Source organism: Corylus avellana, chromosome 3 (assembly GCF_965113065.1).
Source record: "Corylus avellana chromosome 3, dhCorAvel1.hap1.2, whole genome shotgun sequence".
NCBI classification, from domain to species: Eukaryota; Viridiplantae; Streptophyta; class Magnoliopsida; order Fagales; family Betulaceae; genus Corylus; species Corylus avellana.
This window is the reverse complement of record NC_142492.1, coordinates 32895764-32922546: the sequence shown is the minus strand read 5'-3', so window position 1 is coordinate 32922546 and position 26783 is coordinate 32895764. Positions and strand designations below refer to the sequence as shown.

The window sequence follows — 26783 nt, the reverse complement described above, 5'->3', positions numbered from 1 at the left end:
TTTGTCGGTTAACTGATAATTAACTGACTTAACCGATTTTTCAAGTGAATTTTGAATTTTATCTTGTAAGTTTCCTTATTGTTTTGTCGTGCTAATTTGTAGCTGTCCTTTTGGTCAGCATTGCATGAATTTACTTTTTTTCTTTTCATTTACAAAGCATATGCTTTATTGATTATGTAAAAGAAGTTGATAAATCTTAACATAAAAACTTGCAACCGACCGTTAACCGATCACCTATTAACTGATTAACCAAAAAAGTTAAAACTATTTTGTCGGTTAGTTAACCGACTTAACTGACTTTCATGGTTCAGTAGACAAAAATGCCCCTACCGACACTAATGTGATACAAATTTAAAACTATCAAAAATTGGTCAAATAAATGACATGGCCTTGGATGCCTTTTCTAGCCCATCTGATAACCCAAAACAAAGGTGGGCCGGCCCCAGAATGCATATTTTGGCGCATAATCTGGAAAACAATTTCTCGGAGATTTCGAGTGGAGATAATAGAAACTGGGAGGAATCAGAATCTCACTGAGTCACTCCAACCGAGAAATAGAATCCCCGTCTGTTTTTTTCCCTTTCCTTCTAGCTTTGGCTTTGTGAAAATCCCATAAATTAGCTTCTAATGGCGGGCTCGTGAGGGACCGATCGAAACGTTGTCGCTTCGAAAGCAGCCATGACTTTGAGCACAGACTCTCGCACTCCTCTGGAGTGGAAGTTCTCCCAGGTCTTCGGCGAACGAGCTCCCGGAGAGGACGTCCAAGATGGTTAGTTTCTCTCTGTGTGCGTGTTTGGTTACTGAGAAACTGTGGGAAAAGAAATTAGATGTTTAATCTTGTAAACTTTGATAATTGTGGTGTCGGTCCCGGGAAAAGTTGTAATTCTTGCTCAACGGAGTCTTGTGTTGTGTGTGTGTGTGTTTGTTTGCTTAGAACATTTGGGAAAGGGTGAATAATTTGAAGAATCGTTAATAGTCTGATGCGTGGCTTAGCATAGTTGAGCTTTCTTTTTTGAGAAACAAAGGCACTTGATAACATGACAACAAGGTTTTTGTTTTCTTTTCATCCGTTTTCGCAGCAACCAAACATACTGTGGTCTTACTTAACTTCGAGAAAGTTTGACACTAAGCTAGAGCTTTGTTTTATTTCGATATAACTGTTCAAAGAATTTCTCCTATTCTTGACAATATTGTTAAATTAAGTATTGGCCTTTCTTTTAGTTGATATCATTACCACGATGGGATTCGATAAGAGTGGAGATTACCTTGGCGTTGGAGATCGGGGCGGCCGTGTTGTAATTTTCGAAAGAAAGGATGGGAAAGATGTAAGAATCAACCATTCATTATAGGGTGCTTCTAAATATGTTTTACTTTGAAGTTAGGAAGCTTTTTCTGAATTCATTCTGGGCTATTTTGTTGTTTAGGCTGGCAGCTGTAGTGGTTGTTTGGCATCTAAGTTGGGTAAATTGGGTTTATGATCTTTTTATCATTAATTATTGGCTTATTAGACTTCGAATCCGCACCTTTCTCGGAATGAGTTGGAGCAGTTGGATTTTAGTTTCACAGGCCATCCTCAATTCCAGTATAAGACTGAGTTTCAGAGTCATGAGCCTGAGGTATGCTTTATTCTTTATGTTTGAAAATATGGGATCTATGATATATATTATATGGCTGTTTTTAGTGTACTGGTGCATTTCGCTTGTGCTGCCTATGTGTGTTGCAGATCCTGATGGTATACCTTTTCTTTAGTTTGATTATTTGAAGAGTCTGGAAATTGAAGAGAAGATCAGCAAAGTACGATGGTGTGCAACACAGAATGGATCGCAATTTATCCTTTCTACAAATGATAAGACGATTAAACTGTGGAAGGTATGGGTATTTCAGAATAAGTAACTCTATCTCTAAGGCTTTATATTTTGCACAATAAAAATATTTTCAACATACAACTAAAAAGGATTGAGTATTACCCTCAAAGTTTAGAGATCCAAATGCTTTTGTACATTATGCCTAGAAGATGAAGGTTGAGTGGTTTGTCAACTTCTTCTCTTGATTAGTTAAGATTAGTTATCCTGGATTGAAAATTTCTCTTTGGTCAAGTTGCTTATTGTAGCCTATATCTAACTAGTCCCTTGCTATATCCAAAATTTCGATTATGTTCTTTAGAGTGTATGGGTTGGAGATTTGAGAGTAGGCTGACTAGATATTCAAAAAGGTGATGAGAGTAAGGGTGGATTAGAATGGGCGGGAGACTTATTTGTGGTATATTGTCAAGGGAAGAAAACATGGGACTCACTAAAGAAGGGAACCGAGTACAGAAATTGGAATATGTCTTAGTGGACTACTTCGGTTGTTGGCTTAGCATGGAAAAGAAAAAATAGGATTTGTGTTCTATCCTTATAGGGTCTTCAATTTTGGAAGCTTGTTTTGTGTGAATCATTTGGTTTTCTATTCATTTAGATGTTCATTAATGCTGAAGACTAAGGTTGGATGGAGAGGACAGAGAAAGATGGTCCTTTGAAAGTTAGAGTTATTTAGGGTTAATAATTTCGTCCCCAATTTTCTAGCTGTCTGGAAATATCCCAGAAAGGTGGTAGAGAGAAGGAGGGAGGGAGGGATGTTGGCACTTTCATTATATAAGTAAGAGGGTTTGCTCCCAAAGGTCTCCCCAAGGCATGTTGGGCCACTAAAACTTTCTTTTTGAGCAGGAAACTGAAATCCCAGATAAATTCTGGAATGTTATATACAAATATTTCTCGAATTTTGTTTCAAATTTTTATGAATATATAATTAGACAAACTGTCAGGAAAAACATTTTCCTAGATGTTTTTTTTTTCCCTGCCTTAGTGGACAATAGGGAGTCTCTTTCCTCATTAGTTGTCTAGGGAAAACGTACTTTGTTTTGTTAGCTTGAAAGTTGCTTTCTCCACCAAGTAAGTGGTAATAGATAAGATTGAAATCCAGAAATGGTGGAGATGCCTGATTGCGGTACTTGTCATAAAAGCCAAGTGGATATCTAACACCCCGGTTCTATATTGGGAAGATGAGGAGTAACCTACACAAGGTAGGTAGTTTATAAAGATAGGTATGAATGCTAAGCCTCACATTGCCTAGTTACTAGGTGAAAATAGGCTTTATAAAAAATTCTAAGAAAGCTTCAAATTAATTAGTCTTTTTGGGGTGATAGCTTAGACGTGGCTAGAGCTTTTCCTTGAGTTTTTATAAATTGTATCAGCCACCTAATAATAGCAGACCATGTGGTATTGGAACACTACGTGACGTGATCATGACAAGGACATCAACAGTTTAAGAGGGAGAGTGTGTAAGACCTCGGTCTCATATTGGAAAGATGAGGAGTAACTCACATAAAGTGGGTGGTTTATAAAGATATTCATGAGTACTAAGTCTCACATTGCATAGTTACTATATGAAACCGAGCTTTATAATGAATTCTAGGGAAACTCCAATTTGACTAGTCATTTTGGAGTGATAATACAGATGTGGCTAGCGTTTTTCCCTGGATCATTACAAGATATCATGTTACAGTTGGTACCAATTTTGTTGCTTATTTGTTACTTAGTGACTACTGTTACATTTTTGGGGAATCCTGATGGAAGGTTATTTTTCACTGCATGGAGCGTGAAGATGCAAATAATATGGAAGGCTGCAACATTTTTGATTATTTGAGAAATTTGGAAGGAGTGAGAGGAAGATTGAATGATATCATTTACATACATCTTGGTGGTGTTCATCTTTGCGTCAATTCTGGATTTTTCTTTGGCAAACTTTAACAAACATCATACACCTCTATGCATTTTTCATACAATTTCTATTTGAGCCCTTTTTTCAGTGATGAAGGGCGTTGTTAGTTTTATACAACTTGCAAACTTTTTGCTTTTTGTTCTTTTCTTTAACTCTTCTTTCCTCATCCATAAAGATTGCACCCTTGATGGTTTCAACCTGTCACTACTGTTCTAAAATGATTTAGGCAATGCTAACTTGTTCTTTCTGTGGTTTTTGAGGCCAGGTCAAGGAACGTAGAGTGAAGAAAGTAAAAGAAATTGACCATAATCCGCTTGTGTGTTCGGAGAATTCACTTTTGGCTGAAAGGAGTTTCATGAGTGGGCAAGATAAACCATCTGTTGATAATGGCTATCATCTTGAATGGACAGAAAAGATGGCTGCAAACATGTTGCCATTTCAAGAAGTGCATCCCAAGGTCGGTATTTGTGGATTATAGTATGTCTATTACAGGTTGACTGCATCAGTTTTCTTTAGTATATAAATTTAATTGTAGTAGTCTGTTTTGTAACTAGATTGCTGATATTGAAGACACTGCTCGTACAAGATGTCGAAAGGTGTATGCTCATGCTCATGATTTTAACATCAACTCCATCTCAAATAATAGGTGAAGTTTGTACCTGCTACCTTTGTATTGTACCTTTAATATAATTGCTTGCTTAGGGAATGCCTTGCAGCACAAAAGGTGAATATGAGAGAAGGATTTGTATTTCTAGTTTGTCAAATTAGCCAGCCTTTACTTTTTCCTTATCTATTTACCCTTACCTTTCTCTAGGTTGCAGGAACAGTATTTGTTTAGTAATGTAGAAACTTAATATATGGGTGTTATGCTGACACTAAAACAATAATCTGGTGTCATAATCTATGCACAGTGATGGTGAGACATTTATTTCGGCGGATGACCTGAGAATAAACTGGTGGAACCTTGAGATTAGTGATCAGTGTTTCAATATCATTGACATGAAACCATCAAACATGGAGGATCTTACTGGTAATTCTGTCAATCTCTAAAGAGTTTATGGTGTAATTTCTGCCACATTCTTTATTTATTTTTTACAGTACTCTAATTTTGTATCATCTATATATCCCCTACTCTCCTTTTTTCTCATCATTCTCAATGAATTTTTTTATTTTATTTTTATAAGTAATACAATGTTTTATTAAAAAGCGTAAAGGTGCCCCAAGGTACACTGGGAGTATACAACAGGATCACCTAACTAGAAAGAGAAAAACGAAGAAGAAAATCATCATAGCTAATCGATACTAGAAAGACATGCGCAACGGTCCAAAGATACAGAGAATGAAAGCAAGAGGCTAGTATGTCTTCCCAGGTCCACCTGAGATACACTAGGGCTTTTCTTGGGGTTTGGTTGGGTCTCTTGTATTCCCCTTTGGTTGGGTGTTTGGTTTGATTGGATTTTTCTGGGTTTTTGCTTTGTTAGGGTGTTTGGTTGGGTTCCTTTGTATACATTTGTGTACTTAGAGGCGCTTTGCGCTTTTTTTGTTATATACTACATTACTTATCAAAAAAAAAAAAAAAGTCTTCCCAGGTCCCCTCCAAATCCTCAAAGCACCTATTATTCATTTCCCTCCACAGACACCAAAAAAAGCACGTAGGCACCATTTTCCATACCGCGGCACTCCCCCTCCTCCCCGAAGACCACCAACAAGCGGGCAAATTCGAGACTCGATTCGGCATTAAGATTCAATGAATTGCGAAACATTAAGAGAAAAAGGATTATAAATTGTGAATGTTGCAGCAAAAGAAGTTGCACTACCTAACTAATTCTATTGACAGACCTTTTATTTGTCCTTTTGATACGTGTAACTTTTTTTTTTCCCATTACTGAACACTAAGCTGCAACTGTTGGATGTTTAGAATCAGGGGAGGAGGTTGAGGATGAGCAGAATAGAGTGGGATTCATTTGGTTTTGCAGACTTGAACTTTGAGCAATATTCGAACTCTGAACAGTAGTTAATCATTCTTTTGTCTGGATCAGCCATAGTATTTGGAAATTGGAACTGGTTCAAAATTCCAGATTGATGGTTTGGAGGCAGAACCAATTTTCTTGTGGAATAATTAAATTTTAATGTAGTTCTATAAGATGCCATGACCACAAGTGATGGTAATGTTTGACAAACCTGTTTATAATCCTGACCCAACACCTTACAACTCATTCATATATTTATTGAGTTATGGTGTGAGAACCTAGCCCATTGGATATGTGACATGATTAAGCAGCAAATAAATTAAGGTGCATGGATTTCTTGGTGCCATGGGCCATTAACATAATCCGTCTACTTGTGTTTTTTTTTTTTTCTTACCTTTTTAACTGTAAATCACTGGCAATAAGGGAATGTGCTCATATACCATTTAAGTAACCAAAAAGAGGCGAAAGTGGCCCGAGGCATAGATTTATTACGTTATGTCACTCATATATCTGTTACATCTTGAATTTTTATTCAGAGGTCATAACATCAGCTGAATTCCATCCAATTCACTGCAATCTGCTTGCATACAGCAGCTCTAGAGGGTTTATTCGTCTAGTTGACATGCGGCGTTCGGCATTATGTGACCACAGTGCAAGAATGTGAGTTTCTGTCCATTCCTGTTTCCTTTTTTTGGTCCATGTTTCATGAGTTTTGATTTTTACTTTCACTTTTCATCTGTACTTTTTTACTATTTCAGAACACGTGGAAATATGGTCTGATATTTTTCATATGGAGTTTGATTTTGCAGATTACAAGATGGAGGATCCCATGGGTTTAAATCATTTTTCACAGAGATCATTGCGTCCATCTCTGATATAAAGTTTTCAAGTGATGGGCGGCACATCTTAAGTCGTGATTACATGAATCTGAAGGTCTTATTACTAAATTGAGCCTGGCTTTTCAATTCAAAATGTCCATCCAGACTGTCATCCGCATAAGATTTATACTATTCATGGATTTAGGGAATAATATGATTACAAGTTTCTATTACAATCAAATTTTCAAGGCATGTTTGTAAAAGACTTTCCTTTTAGATCTAGTTATTAGACATCATCTTATTTTCTTTATATATGATGTGACAAGTCTATGGCCTACAGCCACTGTAGTTTGGGGACACAATTTTTTTTGAAGTGAGAAAGATCATTTTTTGACTTCTTAGCTTATTTTCGATGAGTTATTTTGACACAAGGGCAAGCCCATAATACATTTTATACCAACCAAAGAACATTATTTGTACTTCTCATGACTGTATTTTGTTTTTTCTGCCTTTACATCTGATTTCTGTAACTCCTAGTTTTAAATTTCTTGCATGTACTATCTTTTGTGTTTGCTTTTGTTTTATGTCAATATTTTTCATATATTGTGATTAAAAGACACATGACACTTCTTTGGTGGTCTGTTTTCGGAGTAATAATTTTGATGACAAATGCATCTTCTCATTCATGATCGTCTTCTACATTACCACCTTGAAGACAACCCGGTAGTTCACTACTCTCTACTAATTGAGGCTTTATTTCTTGTTGCAGCTGTGGGACATGCATATGGATTCATCTCCGGTTACAACATTCAAGGTTCATGATCACTTGAATCCTAGGGTAAGTGAGCCAATATGATTCTTCATACCACCAATTAAAAAAGATGGTTCTTACGGATGTTAGGATGTCTTTGTTTGTTGGCAAAGAGTGTTGTGTTTCGAAATTGCCTTTTATTTTCTACCGAATTATGCACCTTCAATTGTAGTTGTGTTGGTTAACTGATTTTGCCCAATTCCATTTTCACACTCAATAAGCAAAAGCAATTGGAACGAATGCTCTGGTTTTAGCTTTCATCAGATCAACTGAGAGCCTTCTTTCATTTTCTTGTCTTCCTAGAAAACAGCACTCGCTTGGCTATTATATTTTCAGTCTATTGGCATTTTGTGATTCAAATGTTGACCTTAGCTCAGTGGAAAGAGCAGAGGATTCATTCTCAAGGTTGCTGGTTGGACTCCAGCAGGTTGAATTATATTTTCTTGACAAAAAAGGAACAGAAAAGTTTTTTACTGGTGAGGCCAAAAAAGTTGAAATTGTTCTTTGTCTCATTTCTTCTGCAGGAACTGCCAGTTTGTGAATAGATCTTTATACTAGAATAAGGCCATGCGTGAATATATGTGGAGTACTGGATCTTTTTTTACCCAAAAAATTGAAAATTTACCCTCTTTAAACTCTTTCAGGATGAGTTTACCCATGAGAAGCAGCTTATTTTAAAAGAATTGTATTTGTTCTTGAAAAATTGGTTGTTCTTTACATAAAGTCCATGAGCTTAGCTGTAGGAGCCTTCAGTAGTATTTGTGATGTTCCACTTAAAAAAACAAAGTGCTTCAGTTCTTTCCTGAATAGGCTTTATTATTGATAGAACCATGGGACAAGAAAATGCACATGACCCACCAATCAAAAGCACAGTTTTATCATCATGATGGAATTTTTCATGATGAAGATTTTGGTGAATCGCCAGATAAATTTCCTGCAAGACTGCACCTGAGCTTGAGCACCCCCTATGTGCCTATCATACCAATTTTATATTTTATTTGTGTAGGAGGCATAAAGAAGCTTTGGAAGTAACTGCAGTGACATTTTTGATTTAGTGAGATTAGAATGACTTTTAGGTGGGTCAGACTTCGTTTTAGATGGAGCTTCCTTAAGCCCTTAGTGGTGACAGGTGAATGCGGTGCCAGCTCCACAAACTCCTGCTCTTGTCTTTCCATTCTATTTAGTTCATTCTTTTATCATCTTTTTTCTTTTTTTACTGTGACTAAGTTGTCTAAGGGTTGCCTGGCGCTATCTTTTGCCACCTATATTGAGACAGTGATCCACAATGAATTATCTTTAAAAGATCAGTGATCGCTTCTACCATATAACCTTTCATCCTCAATTTAAGTTGTGTGAAGGACACATAAACACATGTTGGTGTGCAATGCATACAAGATGGGCAACATTGACCTCGAAAAAGTAAAATGCAAAACAATATAGTGGAAGCCATGGTTTTGCAGTCCCTATGCAGGAGGAGAAAAGGCAAACATAGGAGCTTCCCTGTTATGTATTAATTTGTACAAGGACTGCTCCAAATCAAAGTTGTCCTTTTGAACTTGTACTACAATTAGATCGGTCATGACTTTTGAAAGATGTTCAGCACCTACAAGTCCAAATGACTGGTTGGTAAACATCCCAATTTCAGTATAGAGCTTCAGAAAACTTTCAAGTTAAATTACCAACCTTAATTGACGATGATCCTTGAACTTTGTTCCTGAAGGAATGCTTGTTGGTGTTATTCTGAGTTTCCTTATGTAGAACCGAGATACTTGTACTCCAATGGTGCTGTTAACTTTGTTTAATTAGTTTATGCTGTGTAGGTTTCTTTAAGGATAAATTTTCCCAAATGCAATGTTCATTTACATGTATCCCTTTAGCTGACAGTAGCCATATGTTGTGCAGTTATGTGAGTTGTATAATAACGACTCAATCTTTGATAAATTTGATTGCTGCCTCAGTGGAGATGGAACTCATTTTGCAACTGGATCTTACAGGTTTGTCCTTTCTACCCGAACTGCAGTTGCAAATTAAGTCTTGGGAGAGAGTGTCATAAATCATCTTTGTGCTTGTGTTTCCCTCTAAATAAGGCAGCTTAGCTTACCAAACTTCTCTGAATTTGATTTAGCAATCTTCTACGTATTTTCTCCGATGGTGCTGGAGGTGCAGAAGGGATCACAATAGAAGCTAGCAAAAGTCCCAGCAGGTTAGCTTTTGCCTATTTCTCTTGCTCTTTGTTCCCCAAAAACATAAGCGGTTGAATTGATTTAGGATACATTGACCCAGCTTCTATTGAACCTTTTTTTTTTTTCCCTCAACTTGGAAACAGGAGGCCACTTCGTGATGCTGCTCCAAGGACTAGAAGGTCATCCTTAAGCAACCTGACACGGGGACTTTATCGCCTTGGTTGGTGTTGGCAATTGTTTTTCCTTTCTTTTGGACTTTTATTGAAAAATGCGATTCTGATCTGCTTCCATTTTGTGGTTCAAACCTATCGACTTCTTCGATTCTCTGATTTTGCAGGGCATGAAAACTCAAGCTCAGGTACTAATGAATTCTCTTGTAACTTAAGCTCCAAGCTACTACATTTGGCATGGCATCCAACAACAAATTTAATTGCCTGTGCTGCTGGGAATAGCTTGTTCATGTATTATGCATAATTTCTTGTACAGTTGTACTCCTAGCAATAGAAAGATGCCTTAAATCAACTAATTCTAGGAAGATTTATGTGCATATTAGTTTGTCTTTATTTCCTACAAATCTTACTTGGGTGTGTTCTAGTTTGAAAGCAAAGGATATATATATATATATATATATATATATATATATATATGATCATTGAAACTTGAAAGGAAAAAGAGATGAGCCTTCTCTATCATTGTCCAACAAATGTGACATCATGATGACAGGGTTGACTTGAGGCATACCTTTCAGCAGTTTCTTGGTGTAATAAAAGAATAATTTTCCATTAGAACGGAGAAAGATTTTGGATCTAATTTTTCCTAGTGAGAAAATAGTATAATAAGGAATTTTTTCTTTCTTTTTTAACTAGAGATGTGAAGTACATTCAAAGTTTATAAAATAGCAATTAAAAACGGACATAAATTAGCTAATTCATACAAGCTAATAAAGTGATGCGTCTCTTAGCATGTGAGAAGCACGTTTTTTTAATAGTATAATAAAGCATGTGCTTTTTACATGCATTAAGAACACATCACTTTATTAGACTGGTATGTATGACTTAGTTACTCTACAGGCTACAAAACAATAGCTAGCACTTTCCACCCTAGAGTGTCTCCCCTTAATAATGTCACCTTGATCCGGTCTAGGGCGTGTGTGGCATGTGTAGGTTCTCTATTCATTAATTAACCAATGGTTGATTGACCCACACTCGCGTGCAAGTTCTATGCAAAAATCTAAAACTTTGTTTTGACTTTCACACGATAATCGATTGAGTGAACCTGAACAAAACTTTCGCTCGATAGTCACTCAAGCAAGTTTATAAGAATTTTAATTTTGTTTTCATTGGGATTTCTTATTACTGTTCTCCTACCTATAAATACATTTATCTTATGTGAACTTTTTAGGTTAAAAGACTTTTTTAAGGAAAAAAAAAAAAAAAAACCTATAGAGAGAGAAACCTAATTCATTTCTTTGGTTTAAACTTTTTTACATCTCACTGTATTCCCATATCACTATAAAATCTTAAATCCTTTTTGAGAATTAGAGTTTGGGTAATGAGTTCCTCAAAGGAGGGTACAGATGAGGTGTAGTGTGAGGACCACCGAGATACTCGTCTGCGAGCCCATCTAATATACATACATACAAGATATCCAAAGAAGACCAAAAAGATGTATTTACACCTAATCAATCATCATAGAAGACCTATATGATGTGGTTAAGTTTAATCAATTAAATAAAAGAGCAAATCAAAATTTCTTTAATTGAAGTTAAAATCGGATTTGATTCAATTCCTTGTTCTGCACACATCTTAATATATTGATCATAACTTTTGACTCAAATATCGAATTGAGGTGAAACCAGTGGCATTCAAAAGCTAACTCGAAATGCGACAAATCTCTATGAAATAAGATTTTTTTAATTCGGACATTTATTATGCCAAAATTGTCCCGCAATATAAGGAAAAAAATCTGAATGAAACGTATTCCAACTAATACTAAGTTTTCTTCATATTTCAACTAGTATTAGGTTTTCTTATAATATAGAGAATTGCTATGCACGAAATAGTAAGGATTTGTACTTTTGAATCCCATGTGCTAAGAGAGTGCTTGAGATATTGGGCATTTGGGTTAATCTCTCCTAAAGTAAAAAGTTGTGCCTTCATCACAGATCACCAATAACGTCCAAAGCCTATCGAAGGTTCCGATTAAGGAGATACACTTCAAAAAGATTATCAAACTAAGAGACAAGCAATAGACTTGCTGGTCTTACAGAGTTTACAAATTGAAAAGGATTATAAGTTTTCTTAGTATCTATAATCTAGATCTTTTTATAGTAATTTTGAGTTTACCTACCTCGAAGTGATTTTCCTTTTTTGAGAGATTTTCATAAGGTTTTCACTCCGTCACCACAATATCTATGTTTATTGAATTATTGCTTTTCATATATTTGGTGATTATACGTGTGATTAATAATTTTAAAATTTTGTATTAATAGGTAAACACATATTCAACTACCTTCTAAATGTTATTTGAAGTCTAAAGTGATGGTAAGTCACTATAGAAGACAATCAGAGTTCTGAAGTCACCTTGACGCAAAGATTGTCACTCGTAAAATTACAAATCTAACTTTAGGTCTCAAAAGGTTTTGCAAATATATACAAAACTTTTCTTCTACAGTAAAATTTGTTGGTGGCTAACTACCCCAAAGTACTTTTTTGAATCCTTCTGCATTTTCATTTATTTACTACACTTAAATTTTAAATTTTTGTTGATTGATTTTGTTGTGCACCTCACTTGATTTTAATTGGTAAAGGTTTTTTTTTTTTTTTTTTTTTTCAAACTTATGGGGGAAAAAAGTTACAAGGAAAGGTCTTTTCCATTCTTGTTCCGAAAGGAAAAGTGGGAGACCTTAGAAAAGGGGTGGGCTCCCCAACAATAAACCCAAAGCGAAAAATTACAGTGTAAAACATACAACGAAAAAGAAAGAAATTGATCAAAAATGACTTAGTCCTTTCCATAGGGGCCACATAAATCGGTACCAACACCACCGACCATGACATTGTGAGACCCTTTAACCCTATTCAAACCCCTAATGCAAAGGGCGCAAACAGGGACATGACCCTCGCAATAAGGAAGCTAAAGCGAAAGAGGCCTAGCCAAAAACAATATGGATTCAAAGAAGATGTAGCACAAGTCTCTGCAACAAAAACAAACCATAGAGGCACAAAGATACTACAACCCACAAAACCCAACAGGAAAAAAGGGGTTAGGAAAAGGGGGAAAGGGAGGAGGGTTGAAGAAAACATCATCCCTCCTCCCCCAAAACAACCGCAGGAAGCGGTGGAAAGCCTCAAAGAGGTGGAGAAAACCTTGGTGGAGCCTCTCTCTCTAAAAGAGAGAGGGCTGGATCCGGTAAAGTTTGTCTTGAAACACCTACTTGCCCTCTCTAGGTGTTATATTTGGGTTAAGATCGTTTTTCAAGATGCAACGACTTCAACCACCCCACCGGCCCACCCTCCATAAGGTAGAAAATTTTTGGCTACACAGAGCTATCACTACAACACTATGCTACAAAGGAAGGAATAGAAGAAAAAGAGCAAACACAGAATCTATATTAATACATTCCTTTCGTCCTTGACTGTGCTCAAGGAATCTAATTCACCCAACATCCGATCATATTCATGTTGAACCTCCTCAATTTCAATTTTGAGTTGTGTCACCTGCACATACAAAGAGAATGATTCTCATTTAAGACAGTCTTACTAGTTAAAAGAGCACCCATCACTTGCTCTAATGTAGGTGATGGGATAGCAATTTACAATTTCAACATTCAAAAACTCAGCTGGGCTAAACATTATATTAATCTAAAATTTGTTTGATACTTGCAAAATTTACAACACATGAAGACAGAAATCTATAACACAATTGGTGACTATTGGTGCATTCAAAGTACCTGGAGATTAAGTTCTTCTTCCCTCTTTTCATGCTCCAAACATCTGAAAACACAAAACAAACAAACAAATAAGTGCCTTTTCTGGGCATGAATTGATGCCTGATGTGATCATAGTTCCTCATAATTTGGAGAGAAAGTCTTGATTTATTCAAGACATTTTCACGCCAAAAAGGGCTCTTTGCTATACAAGCATCAGCCAGCGCTTTGTATAAAGACCCAAGAAATATGATATTAAGAAGTAGATCTCCAAATTATGACCAAAATGTCAATCCTTAAAATAAACCATTTCTCATTCAGGAGCGAGATTCTCCATTCAATCTAGTCATTGAGCTCTATCTCATATGGCACCTCATAAGAGCAAAGTAGAGAATGAGGTCATGGGATCAAAACTGACAAGATACATGTATAAGTTGCGAATTAAAGGGGTTTAAGTGCAAGTGCAGCTAACCATGGAGGACTAAACACCTAACATACTTACTTTGCACGTAGCTTCCTGTTTTCTTGCAACAAATTTACAGCCTCTTGATCTTTCGGCTGATTACCAGTAGCATCCGGCGGCTACATAAAATGCATGAAAACCGTTAACAACAGTTCCCCCAACACAGGTACAGGAAAAGGAGGTAAAAAAAAGGTTTGATTTTCGTTTAAAGATTTGCGTGTTTTTGCAGACCCTCAAGATCAACAAAATGGAAACAAACAGAACATTAGCATTGATGTTATATCCATTGCTAGTCTCTTAATAGCCAATATATTCAAATTAATCAAGTGGCATCAATGTAAATAGAGAAAAGGGTCTAATTTCTTGGGGTAATTACCTTTTCCCCCATGAACTCCCCCATGAACTGACTAACAACCCTACTGTCCGACCTTATCAAATTACTATTTTGTGCCCAAAACCCTCCTTCCGTCAGTCAACCACGTTAAAAAACTTGAAATGACTCAAATACCCTAACTTTATATACAAAAATTACATATAATACCCTTAAAATCAAACAAATATATATATATATATATATGAGTACTAGTTTCAAAAAATATAAATATATTAAAATTAAAACACTTATAATTTAATTTATAAAAAATAAAAAAGTGAATATAAAAAATAAAAATAAAAACAGTTAAAAAAGACTTAAATTATATATATATATATATATATATATATATATATAAATGAAAAATCAATCCATGTGGTTGTCCTAAATTAAAAATTCATTTGTTTGATATAAAAAAACAATAATAATAATAGTAATTCACAGATTATCAAGGATATGCCAAAATAACAATTTAGTCTCTGTAATTAAATTCTGTCAAAATACTTGACGAATTCCAATAGTGTATAACGTCATCACTAATAGAATGATAATATATGTTATTATTAATTAAAAATATAAAAATTATTTAAAAAATAAATAAAAAATTTGAGGGGTGGCTGCCAGTTGGGGGAGGGGGTGGCTAGGGCCCATGGGGTGGCGCGCGGCCACCCCAACCACTTTTGGGGTGGCTCTCAGGCCACCCGAGGTGGAGGGTGGCGAAGATATGGCTGGGGGTTAGCCGTGCACCACCCCCAACCACCCCACCTCAGGGGTGGCCGAGGGTGGCCGCACGCTACCTCCGTGGGTCAGGGGGTGGCCACAAGCCACCTCGGCCACAAAGAGCCACCCCTAAAAATATAATAATAATTTATATATTTATATTTTTTGAAAAAAAAATTATTTTGGGGTATTTCTGTCTTTTTAGGAGATTTACCATCTAAAAGAGAATGTTCCGTCAAATTTAATGTGGTTGACTGACGGAATTGGAGTTTTGAGCACAAAATTGTAGTTTGATAGGGTCGGGCAATAGGGTTGTCAGTTCGTGGAGGCACAGTGACAATTCATTGTAGTTAACGGGGGAAAAGGTAATTACCCCAAATTTCTTTGAGCTGAGGTGGGTGGGTGGGTGCAGTAGTGGTATTCAATGTCAGGGAAAATTAAATTACAAGTTGCCCTCCAGACCTGTATATCCTGATAATGCCCATTATTGTTTGCATTGCCCAATTCCACTGCCTGCCATTTTGCTTTTTGTACCTCTATTATATCACCATGTTCCTTCCTCTTCGCACGTAATCCTATACCAAACGGGGTATCGCATGTTGGCTAACGTTTATTAACGTTAGAAACTAAGAAAATTGATTTTTAACTTAAAATGTACCAAGTTCAGATATGCTTGGGGACTTGGATATTGATTGCTCTGCTCTTCCAAGAGCTGCTTCTGTACCACTAATAGCAGGGGAACTTTTCTTAGACATGACAAGTTGTTTGCCGCTCTGTGGCATACTACGAGATGAAACCTGCGGAGTCACTGGTGCTCGAGGGATTTTTTTGGGCTGATACCCAATTAGTCCACAATGATAATCCCTGCCAAAGTTCATTAATATGCATGAGGGAGGTATTACAAATCTACTATGATACCTTAACCTACGATTTCATGGCACAATTCCATGCTTCAAAGTGGATTTGTCTTTTGTTCGTATTTGACCAAAACCAGTTCAACAAAGAAACTGATGACAAGAGTTGAAGAAAAGTAACTTATTTAAATAATAATGAAAACAATCCCATACATCAATTTAAAGAAAACAAAAGATAATTTAGATGCTGTAAAAATTCCACCCCAAAGCTACGTAAAACTGAAAATTTAGTAATTACCTTCTATTCGGTGGATGAAAATTCCGTAGATAAGTTTTGAAAAACAAAACAAAACTTTATAGCTCCAGCAGGCTTAGGAGAAGGGCTAAAAAGCAGGACAGTGAGAAATCAAAGGGAAATTTTCTAAAACCACAACAAGATATTACTCCTTCAACCCTATATTCTTGGCTCTATATAGAAAATCCAACTTTCCAAAGTTAGACATCATTTAATACATTTTGTTTCAAAGTAAATAGGAGGGAAAGGAAGGGAAAGAGGGATCAAGGTGGGAAAATACAGTTACACTAGGGTAGAAGAGAGTTATGGGAATACATTCGCATAAAAGGTCGGATGCAACCCATTTGCCAAGATTGTGCACAGAGGAGTTGATACCACGGTGGACTTTCAAGGCAGACCAAGATGAAATTTTGCTGAGGAGGTGGTGGATATCACTGACGATAGATGTGATTTACCAGTCTGGACATGATGCTGGTTTAGGATGGAACATATGACAAGCAAGGAATCACTTTCTACAATGATTTAATCCATTGTCTTTCAACTAAAAATATATAAATTTTTAAAACTATCCTGCTTAATCAAAACTCAGATAAAGAAGTAGAAATGGTATTAATTTTTCAAAGAGAAATGCTTGGCTTCATTAAAAAGCCCATATTTTGACCATTTTAATCCTAGGTGGCATGATCCATTTTAAAATTAACAGATTTTAAACAATAAATTAATAGATTTATGAAAAATGAGCCATGCCACCTACGATTAAAATTGCCAAAAGATGAACTTTTTAATGAAGCCAAGCATTTCTCTTTTTCAAATGAAGGAAAAGATAAGTGAAGAAAGTCCTAAAATAACGTCCATTTACTTTTTAAAGTAGACAATATTTTGAGATATTTAAATAAAATAGAGGACCAGCAACAAGGGACGGAAAAAGTTTTTTTTTAAAATGCTAGAAATAGTTTACCAGTATTCCCATGTCATTTCCTTCAATCGAGCTTCAAGCTTCTGGAAAAGGGAAGTTCTCTCAAAATCTTGCTTGTTATGAGTTGGTTCAATGAAATTTGCTTCCAATACACCTAAAATAACATTATCGATCATTAGGCACCTCAAAACTCCAATTTTAAACATAATCAACCTCCGAACAACAGAAAACATTTGATAAGAGCGCTCTTGCAGCCTTTACCAACAACCCCTCTACCCCGACTGTCCTGATAGCTCACAACCTGCCAGAACGGCTGCAAGAACAGAGAAAAAAGGAAAAGATTTAAGTGCACCATTGCAACTAGAAAATATGGCATGGTAAAGGATTTTTTGGGAGGACAGAAAGTTGGAACATCACACGAGAAAAGTATGAAACAGCTACACACTTGGATATTGGGAGGACAGAAAGTGGAACACTCTCACAACAAAAGCATGAAACAGCTAGACAATATCTAATTACGACAATAATCAGTAGAACGTTATCATGATCACAACAACAGCCAATGTCTTTTCCACCGCATAGCATCTCGTCTCAACAAGGACAAAGGGTGAAGTCAAAGGTTCAATCCAGACTGAGTGCGTAAGTTTCATTTGCCTATCTTATTAATACTAACAACAAAATAACAATTAGAAGGGGATGGGGATTTTTTTTAAGGATTTGTCAAATATTAAGTGTGAGATGGAACTAAAATTAGGTTCTGGCATGATTTGTGGTGTGAGGATCAGCCACTAAAGGAATCTTTTCCGGAGTTGTTTATTTTTGCTTGTTGTAAGGAAGTGTGGGTTGCAGATAATATGCAGTTTTCTAACAGTAATCTTCAATGGAATTTATCAATTATAAGATCAGCACAGGATTAGGAGGTCGATTTGGTAATTGCATTTTTTAATTTGTTATATTCCATCAAATTGAGACAAGGTTGTAATGATTGTAATGCTCGACTTTTAAAACAAGCCGTAAGTTGAATTATCTAAATTCACACGTGACTATTACTTATTGAAACTTAAAATTATCAAGTGTACAAAAAATTTCTTTCAATTTTGGGGACTACAAACTCACTCAAATACATAATGCACCATAGCTTCTAATGTAAAAATATATTTATAAACAGGGGCAGAGCCAAGGGGCTTTCAGAGGGGGCATATGCCCCCTCTCAAACCCACTTTTTTTTTCTTTTTCTTTTTAATATGGGAAAGGAGAAAAGGAAATTATACCTTGATAGTTGAGTTGAGTTTAACATGTTAACAATCGACACATATTACATATATATAAAAAAATAAAACCTAAACTCATAAATTGTGTTGCGATTTGGCGATTTCAAATTTGTGATTTGCAAATTCAATCAACCAAATTTCTCTTCTTCAAGCCATTAAATAATTCAAATAAAGTGTCTAATTATTTTTTCTGAGAGGTATGTAATCAAATTTTTACACTAATTTATTATTAAATAACAAAATGTCTAAGCACACTTTTATATTTAAATTGGTCAATTAGATTAATTGTTTATGAATATAAAAAGCAAAAACAAATTATAATTTACATTTATATGTTTTAAACAATAATTAATTATTTATTTATTTTGTTAACTATATTTTTTAATATTTTTAATAATTTTTTTTTCAATTTTATTTTTTAATCTTGACCCCTCTAAACCAAAATCCTAACTCCACCACTGTTTATAACATAACTTATAATGTTATCATAACAAAACCACTATTGTCTACTTACAAACCAAAAGTGCAATAGTGGCATACAAAAGGACTTCCACGGACTATATACAAAACATTCAGGTTATCTGTGTGTGATAAGAACCCCTTTTTCCTTTGAAAATTCCTCTAACTAGCATCTACTAAATAGCTATACGAAGTAGGGTTTTCAAAAGTGTTTACTTCTAAGAACATAGTTGTTTTGCAAACCAAGCTTAGAGGTTTGTATATACATTTTTTTTTTTTTGATAGGTAAAAATGTATATATCAAAAACCCAAAAGGGCGCAACACGATTACACAGGGAGTATAAAAGAGTGCGTCTAAACACCCAATAAAAACCCTAAGTTCCTAGGGAGTACCCACAAGGAACCCAAAAAGATCCACCCAAGAACCCCCGAAATCAAAACACCCTACACAAGAAACACCCTATAGGCTAACCCACAGAACCCAACAACTCACATGATCACCCCGAAATCAACTCACATGTATATACATAATAATAAAGCCTTGTATTTTCTTTTGCATTTTCTTTACTACGTAAATAATCCCACATCCATAATATGCAACCATGAAACACTTTATAACATGATAATGTAAAACATCATTTAACATAAACTAGTACATGTTATATTACATAATAATAAAGCCTCGTATTTTCTTTTGCATTTTCTTTACTATGTAAATAATCCCACATCCCATAATATGCAACCATAAAACATTATAACATGATAATGTAAAACATCATTTAACATAAACTAGTACATGTTATATTACATAATAATAAAGCCTCGTATTTTCTTTTGCATTTTCTTTACTATGTAAATAATCCCACATCCCATAATATGCAACCATAAAACACTTTATAACATGATAATGTAAAACATCATTTAACATAAACTAGTACATGTTATATTACATAATAATAAAGCCTCGTATTTTCTTTTGCATTTTCTTTACTATGTAAATAATCCCACATCCCATAATATGCAACCATAAAACACTTTATAACATGATAATGTAAAACATCATTTAACATAAACTAGTACATGTTATATTACATAATACTAAAGCCTCGTATTTTCTTTTGCATTTTCTTTACTATGTAAATAATCCCACATCCCATAATATGCAACCATAAAACATTTTATAACATGATAATGTAAAACGTCATTTAACATAAACTAGTACATGTTATATCACATGCTTACTTCACATAATACATATGCTAACAAGTTCACTTATCATATTTCTCATGTTCTCATATCACATATCACATAAGTCAAATGCACACTCCCACTTAACCACTAGAGTTTGCACGGTATATAACCTCACTTAACCATCGAGTTGGTTATCCCTCCCTACCTTCAAGGCGTTAAGTGTATAACCTTACTTAACCGTTGGGTTCCCATCTTTTACCATCATTTTCACAAGTCACTTAATTCACAAATCATATTCTCACAAACATGGTTTTCTTTCCAAATCTCATTTTCGTTCATAAACCATTACAACACATTTTCATTAAACACATGTAATACATGATGGCAATATAGTTTCATACTCATTCAAATATGCAGGGCTCATAATTACTAATGAAATCATATATACATTTCATGCATTAAAACTTTAAAACTTCATTCTCTTTGCATTCTAACAAAATTTGGGCAATACAACAACGTACTAACGTGCATTTCCAAAATGTACACAAGCCTTTTTACTACATTTTTTATGAAAAATAACTTACTTTTATTCTACCGCAACTCAGGATAATAGTACAACCACGTGAGTGGTTATCACAATATTAGCAATATGGTTTTCTTCGTATAACTAACTATATACAATTATTCCAAAAAAAAAAAAAAGTGTATAACTATATACAAATATATGATGTTGAATGGGCATTATAACAACACTATAATGACTATATCCAATGCACAAAAGAGAGAATATAAACTTTAAACCTCTCATACTCCACTTTACAAGCACCTCATCACTTGCACCACTAGTTTTCACTTCGGTAGGGCTTCGCTACTCAAAACCCACACCTCTAAGCCTCTTTCACATTACGAATGAGAGGAAATGAAGTTTGTAAGGTTTTTATGATCGTTTTGGAGCTCTATTTATAGAATATTTTCGAAAGCACTACAGTGTCAGTCGATGGGAATTCGAACAGTGATGCGTTAGCATAAAAAATACTCATGTCAGTGCAACATCTCACCGCAGACTGACTGACATTAGTTGATTCCCTCCGGTCAATACGCACTTAAACGATATTGACATTGCATCATTAAATATGCGCATCAAAACAGTCTCTTTAGCACGTGTTTAGATCTAAACCGTTGATCGCCTTCCAACAAAGTATCTGATGATGCCACATGATTACACTTCCGTTTCGAACGACACATTCTCCATTTGAACGCGGTTGTTTGAATTTGTTTTACCGCGCTTTTTTTCCTCTTGTTGCCAATCTCTGGTCAAACGGATTTCGGCCGAGACAGTTTGTTTTAAAATTTTCTAAGTCCTCCTGATCATGTTTTCATTTTGTTTTGTCTTACTTTCTCGAGCATTCATGTACTTCATTTAAAGTATTTTAAGAGAATAATTTATGAAGTTTACTTTTAATTCAACTTTTTTTTTTTGGCATTCATTTTTCCTGGGTGTTACATCCCTTATAAGTAATAATCATGTTTTATTACATAAATAACTTCAACGGAAGGAAATATCATGCCAATCCTCTAAAGGATCTTTGAATTCATGCTTAGTTGGCTCTTAGGGAATCTTGTCCCATTTGTTGACTGACATAGGGTTTACTTCATCATACTTATGAAGTGCATCCCATTCCTCATCCTTGGCCATTTGTGCAACCCAAAGGAATTGGAAGTCCATATAGTCCATGTCTGAATCCTCCTCGTCAGAGTAGAGTACGAGCATTCCGTTTCGGGCAACGCCTCGTTGTCCAAAAGGGATGCATCAACTGCTACATAGTCAATGTAACCCGTGTCAAAGTACTCTTTTGTCCAGTCCCAGTCTCCCCACTCTTTCCCTAGAGCTCTCCACGTAAGGCATAATCCTATCGCTTTCAAGGTCTTGGGGAATTGGCTCCATCTTTTAAGCTTCTTGAAAAGGAAACATCCTTTGCTTTGTTTAAATTTCACATTTTTCTTATCTTGGTCCCACGTTGTGACAGTTTTCTTATTGATAATGCCTCGAAGAAACCTCAAATAAATGTGGGTATTTGTTTACTCTTTTTTTGCTCCAACTTCCACGAGGCTTCCTCTAACCCCTGATTCCGCCATAAGATCTTGACAAGTGGGATCTTCTTTGTTCACAACTCTTCCTCGTAGGTTAGGTTTTCTTGAATCAATAGTAGTCCGTAGTTGACCACATGCAAAGGGTCGTATAAGTACTTCAGCAAAGTAGATACGGGGAACACATCGTGCACTCCTGCTAAGTTTGGTGGAAGAGCAACTCTATATATCACAAGGCCAACCCTCTCGGTTACTTCTAATGGCCATACGAACCGCAGATTTAGCTTTCCCTTTTTGCCAGACTGCACAACACCCTTCATCGGCGAAACCTCGCTAGCCTTGAATTCTAAATCTCGGCGACTCTTATCTATGCAAATTTTTTGTCAGCTTTGGACAATCAACATCCTTTGTAGGAAAACGACAACCTTCTCTTTAGTGCCCTACACCAAATCCGATCCCAAAATTTGCCAAACGTCCACTTCATCCCAGTACAAGGGCAATCTACATTTGCATCATACAAAGCCTCATACAATGTCATTCCCATAGTTGCTTGGAAAGTTGTAGGCAAACTCGGCCAAAGGTAGGTATTGAACCCAAATACCCTTGAAATCGAGCACACACTTCTCCAACTTATCCTTCGAGATTTGGATGGTCCTCTCTCATTAAGCATCGGTCTGCAAGTTGTAAGATGTATTGAAATTTAGCTTCGTCCCCATAGCCTTCTACAGACTTGTCCAAAACCTCAATGTGAACTAAAAGTCTCCATCATATACTTTGGCAACTAGAATCCCACTTGGCGCTTTTGGCAAACCAACCACGAAGTCCATCACGAATTCCTCTCATTTCCATTTTGGGACATGTATTGGCTTCAGTGGCCCTCCCGGCCATTGGTGTTTAGCCTTCACTTCCAGGCAAGTGGAGCATTGTGACAAGTATTTTGCAATTTCCCTCGTCATGTTAGCCCACCAAAAGTGGTTCTTAATGTCCCTGTACATCTTCATACTTCCTAGGTGTACGGTGTATGGATTATGGTGGGCTTCTTCCAAAATATCCCTCTTCAGTTCTTCGTCATCGGGCACACACACCTAGTCTTCATACCTCACCAGCCCGTTCAAAATGATGTAAAAATTGGGCGCCTCACCTTGGCTAGCACTTTCCTTGAGCTCTACCAACTTCGGGTCCTTGTCTGGTGCCTCTCTAACCTACGTCACTAGTTGGATTACTAATGTTGCAATGAATGCCAGCATCTAGCTGGGCACTATGCCCAAACTGAGCCTCTCCATCTCTAGGATGAGCTGTGATTGGATAGGCATGTTTGTCAACATTTCAGCTTGTGACTTCCTACTTAGCAACTACGTTGGCACTTACAAGGATGGTACTGGATGAGTTTCAACCATCTCTGCAGCCTCATGTTTAGCTCCTTCTGGGTGAAGTACTTCAAACTTTTATGGTCCGTGAAAAATTTGCACTTCTCCCCATAAAAATAGTACCTCCAAATTTTCAAGGTATATACTACCACCACCAACTCCAAATCATGGGTAGGGTAGTTCTTCTCATAATCCTTCAACTAGAGAAGGGCATATGCCACAACCTTGCGTTGTTGCATCATCAGACATCCCAATCCCTTCTAAGGAACTTCGTTGTAAACCACAAACCCCCTTACTCTAAAGGAATAATGGGGATAGGTGCAATAAATCAACCTCCACTTCAGCTCTTGAAAGCTTTCATCAATCAAACCAGCCATATCTCATTTTTTTCTTCGTTAGCGCAACAAAGGGATTGGAGAGTTTAGAAAAACCCCTCCACGAATCTCCGATAACCACCTAGGAAACTTCGAATTTCCTAGACATTGGTCGACTGCTCCAACTTGCTCACAACTTCACTCTTGCTTAGATCAACCGAAATTCCGTCTTTCTATGCCACAATATTTCCATTACTGCTCTTAAGTGCCACACCTATTCTTGATGATCAGTCGAGTAGACTAGTACGTTGTCAATGAACAAGATTGCGAACCAATCTAAGGACTCGCAAAATACTTGATTCATGAGGTCCATGAAAATTGATGGCACGTTCTGTAGTGTCCCAGAATTTTCAAAGTTATTTAAATAGATTATTTTGATAATGATGTTATTTTAATATCCATTGTAGCTAAGGATTTTAATTCTTGGGAAATTTATGAGAGTGGTAATTAGAGAATGGTAATTGGTGAAATAGTAAAATGAGGATATAATTGTAAATTGAAGATAGAATGAGGGTATAATTGTAAATTGAAGGTAGAATAGTATAGGGTTGGTGAAATAGTATGGGGTTGGTGAAATAGTAAAATGAGGGTATAATTGTAAATTGAAGATAGAATGAGGGTATAATTGTAAATTGAAGGTAGAATAGTATAGGGTTGGTGAAATAGTATAGGGTTGGTGAAATAGTAAAATGAGGGTATAATTGTAAATTGAAGATAGAATGAGGGTATAATTGTAAATTGAAGGTAGAATAGTATAGGGTTGGTGAAATAGTATAGGGTTGGTGAAATAGTATAGGGTTGGTGAAATAGTAAAATGAGGGTATAATTGTAAATTGACGGTAGAATAGTGTTTGATTTTCTCCTATAAATAGAGCTCTTCTCCTTCACAATTTTCACCACTCATCTCCTCTCCCATCTCTTGCATATATTCTTCCTTCTTCCGCTTTTTACTCGGTCTTTCTTCTTTCTAAGAGTGTTTACTCAGAACAGAGAGAGAAAGCGCGAGACCAAGCGCTATAAGAAAGAAAGAACACAAGAGATAGCGGACTTTAGAAAGTAGTTTCAAAAGATATACTAGTGGTGTTAGTCATATTGGAGCAACTAGATTCCTTCATACCACTTTTAGCTTCAGTCTAGAGGTAAGTAAATTCACTACCTCTTCTAAAATTACTTCATGTCATGCTATTTATTAATTCTTTAGTAAATTGTAAATGATTATTTTATTTATGTATTATGAAGTTATGTTGCATGCATGAAGGATTTCTAAAAAGAATTATCTAGAAAGTTTCTATTTATTTAAACGCTTTCTAAGTACAACAAGTTTATATTTGAAAAGGTTTTCAATTTGAGAAAAGAAAGTTGAGAAATGATGATGATTATAAGAAAGAAAAATGATGATAAACCCTCCTACATGTTGCCCTAAGATGCATCAAAAGAAGTACAAAGAAAAGTACAAGAGATGAGATAAATGTTTATGAAATGAGGGCACATGTATGGAGGAGAGTATTTTTGGCCCCAAGATAAGATAAGATGAGAGTTCGGTACCGATACTCGGATGGAGGCGAAACCACTGAAGGAGGCTATGCCAGAAGGTGGTATTCCATCAACTAGACCGTTGAGTGCACCAAGAAAGAGTTAATTGACGGTCGGGCATGGCTGTGGCCACAGTTCAGTGCCATGGTCACAAGGACCCGCAACCCTCGTGCACAGGGGTAATAGTGTACATGGGCCTTATTATGAGAAAATGATACTATATTTTCAACGAAGATATGCTAAGATGATTTACAAAGATTATTTATAATGATGCATTATGATGATGATTTATAAAGATGATTTACAACGATGATCTATTACTAGATGTAATAGTATGTATATGTTACGGGAGATGCAACCGTACGTACATATATTATTATGGCTGGATGTATATTTATTTGTGAAAACGATTTTCAAAACTGAGAACAAGGAGTAAAACTATTTATGGTTGTGGATTTTATTTGCTGGGCCCCCTTTGGGCTCATTCAGTTTTATTTCTTGTTTTCAGGTAGAAAGGATGCTGGAATAGGAGGCCGGAATGGGGTGGGAATAATTATTAATTTTCAAAGTCTTTTCATATAAGTTATTGTAATGATATGATATTCCGCAACTAAAGTTTAATGTTTTCTAATTCCGCTTGTAATAAAATCTCTTGAAAAAAATGTTTTACGCATTTATTGTATCTTTTAAAATCAAGTACTTTGATAGACCTTATAGATCTTTGTAAGAATTTTGTTGAAAAAGAAGAAAAATAGCAAACTCGGCCTTAACAAGCTGGGGATGTTACACGTTCTCTAACCTGAAAATGACCAAAAACTCTTAATGGTTGTACCAAGTCTTGATTGCCGTCTTTTGAACGTCTACATTTCATGCCTTCAATTGGTGGTACCCAAATTGAAGGTCTATCTTTGAAAAGACACTCGCTCCTTTCAGCCGATCGAACAAGTTGTTCATCCTTGGTAGGGGGTACTTATTCTTCACAGTAACCCAGTTCAACTCTTGATAATTTATGCAAATTTGGATAGTACTGTCTTTCTTCTATATGAACAGCATGAACGCTCCCAATGGTGACACACTTCGGATAATGAACCCTCTGTCAATCATCTCTTGGAGCTACACCTTCAACTCCCTCCCTAAGCTCTACGAGGCCATCAGGTAGGGCACCTTGTGTATTGGTGCGATTCCAAGCACAAACTCGATGCAAAACTTGATCTCTCGATCAAAAGATAACCCTGGGAGATCCTCTAGAAACACATAGGAATAATTCCTCACTTCTTAGATGTCTTCTAGCTTCACTTCTACTTTAGGATTCGAGACGAGACAAGCTTGGAAGGCATGGCTACCATCCTCAATACACCTCTTCGCTTGAACTGCTGAGAGAGGCAGTGGGGTAGCTTGCACTTGGGCACCGCA

The 26783-nt window shown here is 36.0% G+C and overlaps 2 protein-coding genes across 4 annotated transcripts in view; one reads left to right on the top strand and one right to left on the bottom strand.

Annotated features, from left to right (window-relative positions):
* Positions 1 to 513: 513 nt before the first annotated feature.
* Positions 514 to 10326, top strand: LOC132175273 (serine/threonine protein phosphatase 2A 55 kDa regulatory subunit B beta isoform). Its single transcript, XM_059587158.2, has 14 exons — positions 514 to 769; positions 1222 to 1325; positions 1509 to 1616; positions 1750 to 1869; positions 4025 to 4216; positions 4314 to 4405; positions 4671 to 4789; positions 6266 to 6389; positions 6539 to 6662; positions 7317 to 7385; positions 9261 to 9352; positions 9484 to 9561; positions 9685 to 9761; positions 9879 to 10326. Exons 1-14 carry the CDS (start codon positions 679 to 681, stop codon positions 10013 to 10015), a joined length of 1527 nt encoding a protein of 508 aa, XP_059443141.1. The 5' UTR covers positions 514 to 678; the 3' UTR covers positions 10016 to 10326.
* Positions 10327 to 13130: 2804 nt separating this feature from the next.
* The window catches only part of LOC132175556 (protein MICRORCHIDIA 6), a 29329-nt gene continuing 15676 nt past the window's right edge, over positions 13131 to 26783 (bottom strand). For all 3 annotated transcript variants that reach the window (XM_059587529.2, XM_059587531.2, XM_059587530.2), the window contains exons 14-20: positions 17349 to 17400; positions 17130 to 17241; positions 15681 to 15886; positions 15485 to 15597; positions 13969 to 14048; positions 13491 to 13533; positions 13131 to 13257 (exon numbers count right to left, since the gene is read on the bottom strand). In XM_059587529.2, the coding sequence (XP_059443512.1) occupies positions 13147 to 13257; positions 13491 to 13533; positions 13969 to 14048; positions 15485 to 15597; positions 15681 to 15886; positions 17130 to 17241; positions 17349 to 17400 (717 nt within the window). In that variant the 3' untranslated portion in view covers positions 13131 to 13146. The remainder of the gene's footprint in view (positions 13258 to 13490; positions 13534 to 13968; positions 14049 to 15484; positions 15598 to 15680; positions 15887 to 17129; positions 17242 to 17348; positions 17401 to 26783) is intronic.

Excerpts from the sequence above, each read along its gene's own strand:
- LOC132175273 (XM_059587158.2), top strand. The coding sequence starts at position 679 with ATGACTTTGAGCACAGACTCTCGCACTCCTCTGGAGTGGAAGTTCTCC. Across the intron at positions 1,617-1,749 it reads TTCAGAGTCATGAGCCTGAG|TTTGATTATTTGAAGAGTCT; the intron begins GTATGCTTTATT and ends CCTTTTCTTTAG. Across the intron at positions 6,390-6,538 it reads TGTGACCACAGTGCAAGAAT|ATTACAAGATGGAGGATCCC; the intron begins GTGAGTTTCTGT and ends TTGATTTTGCAG.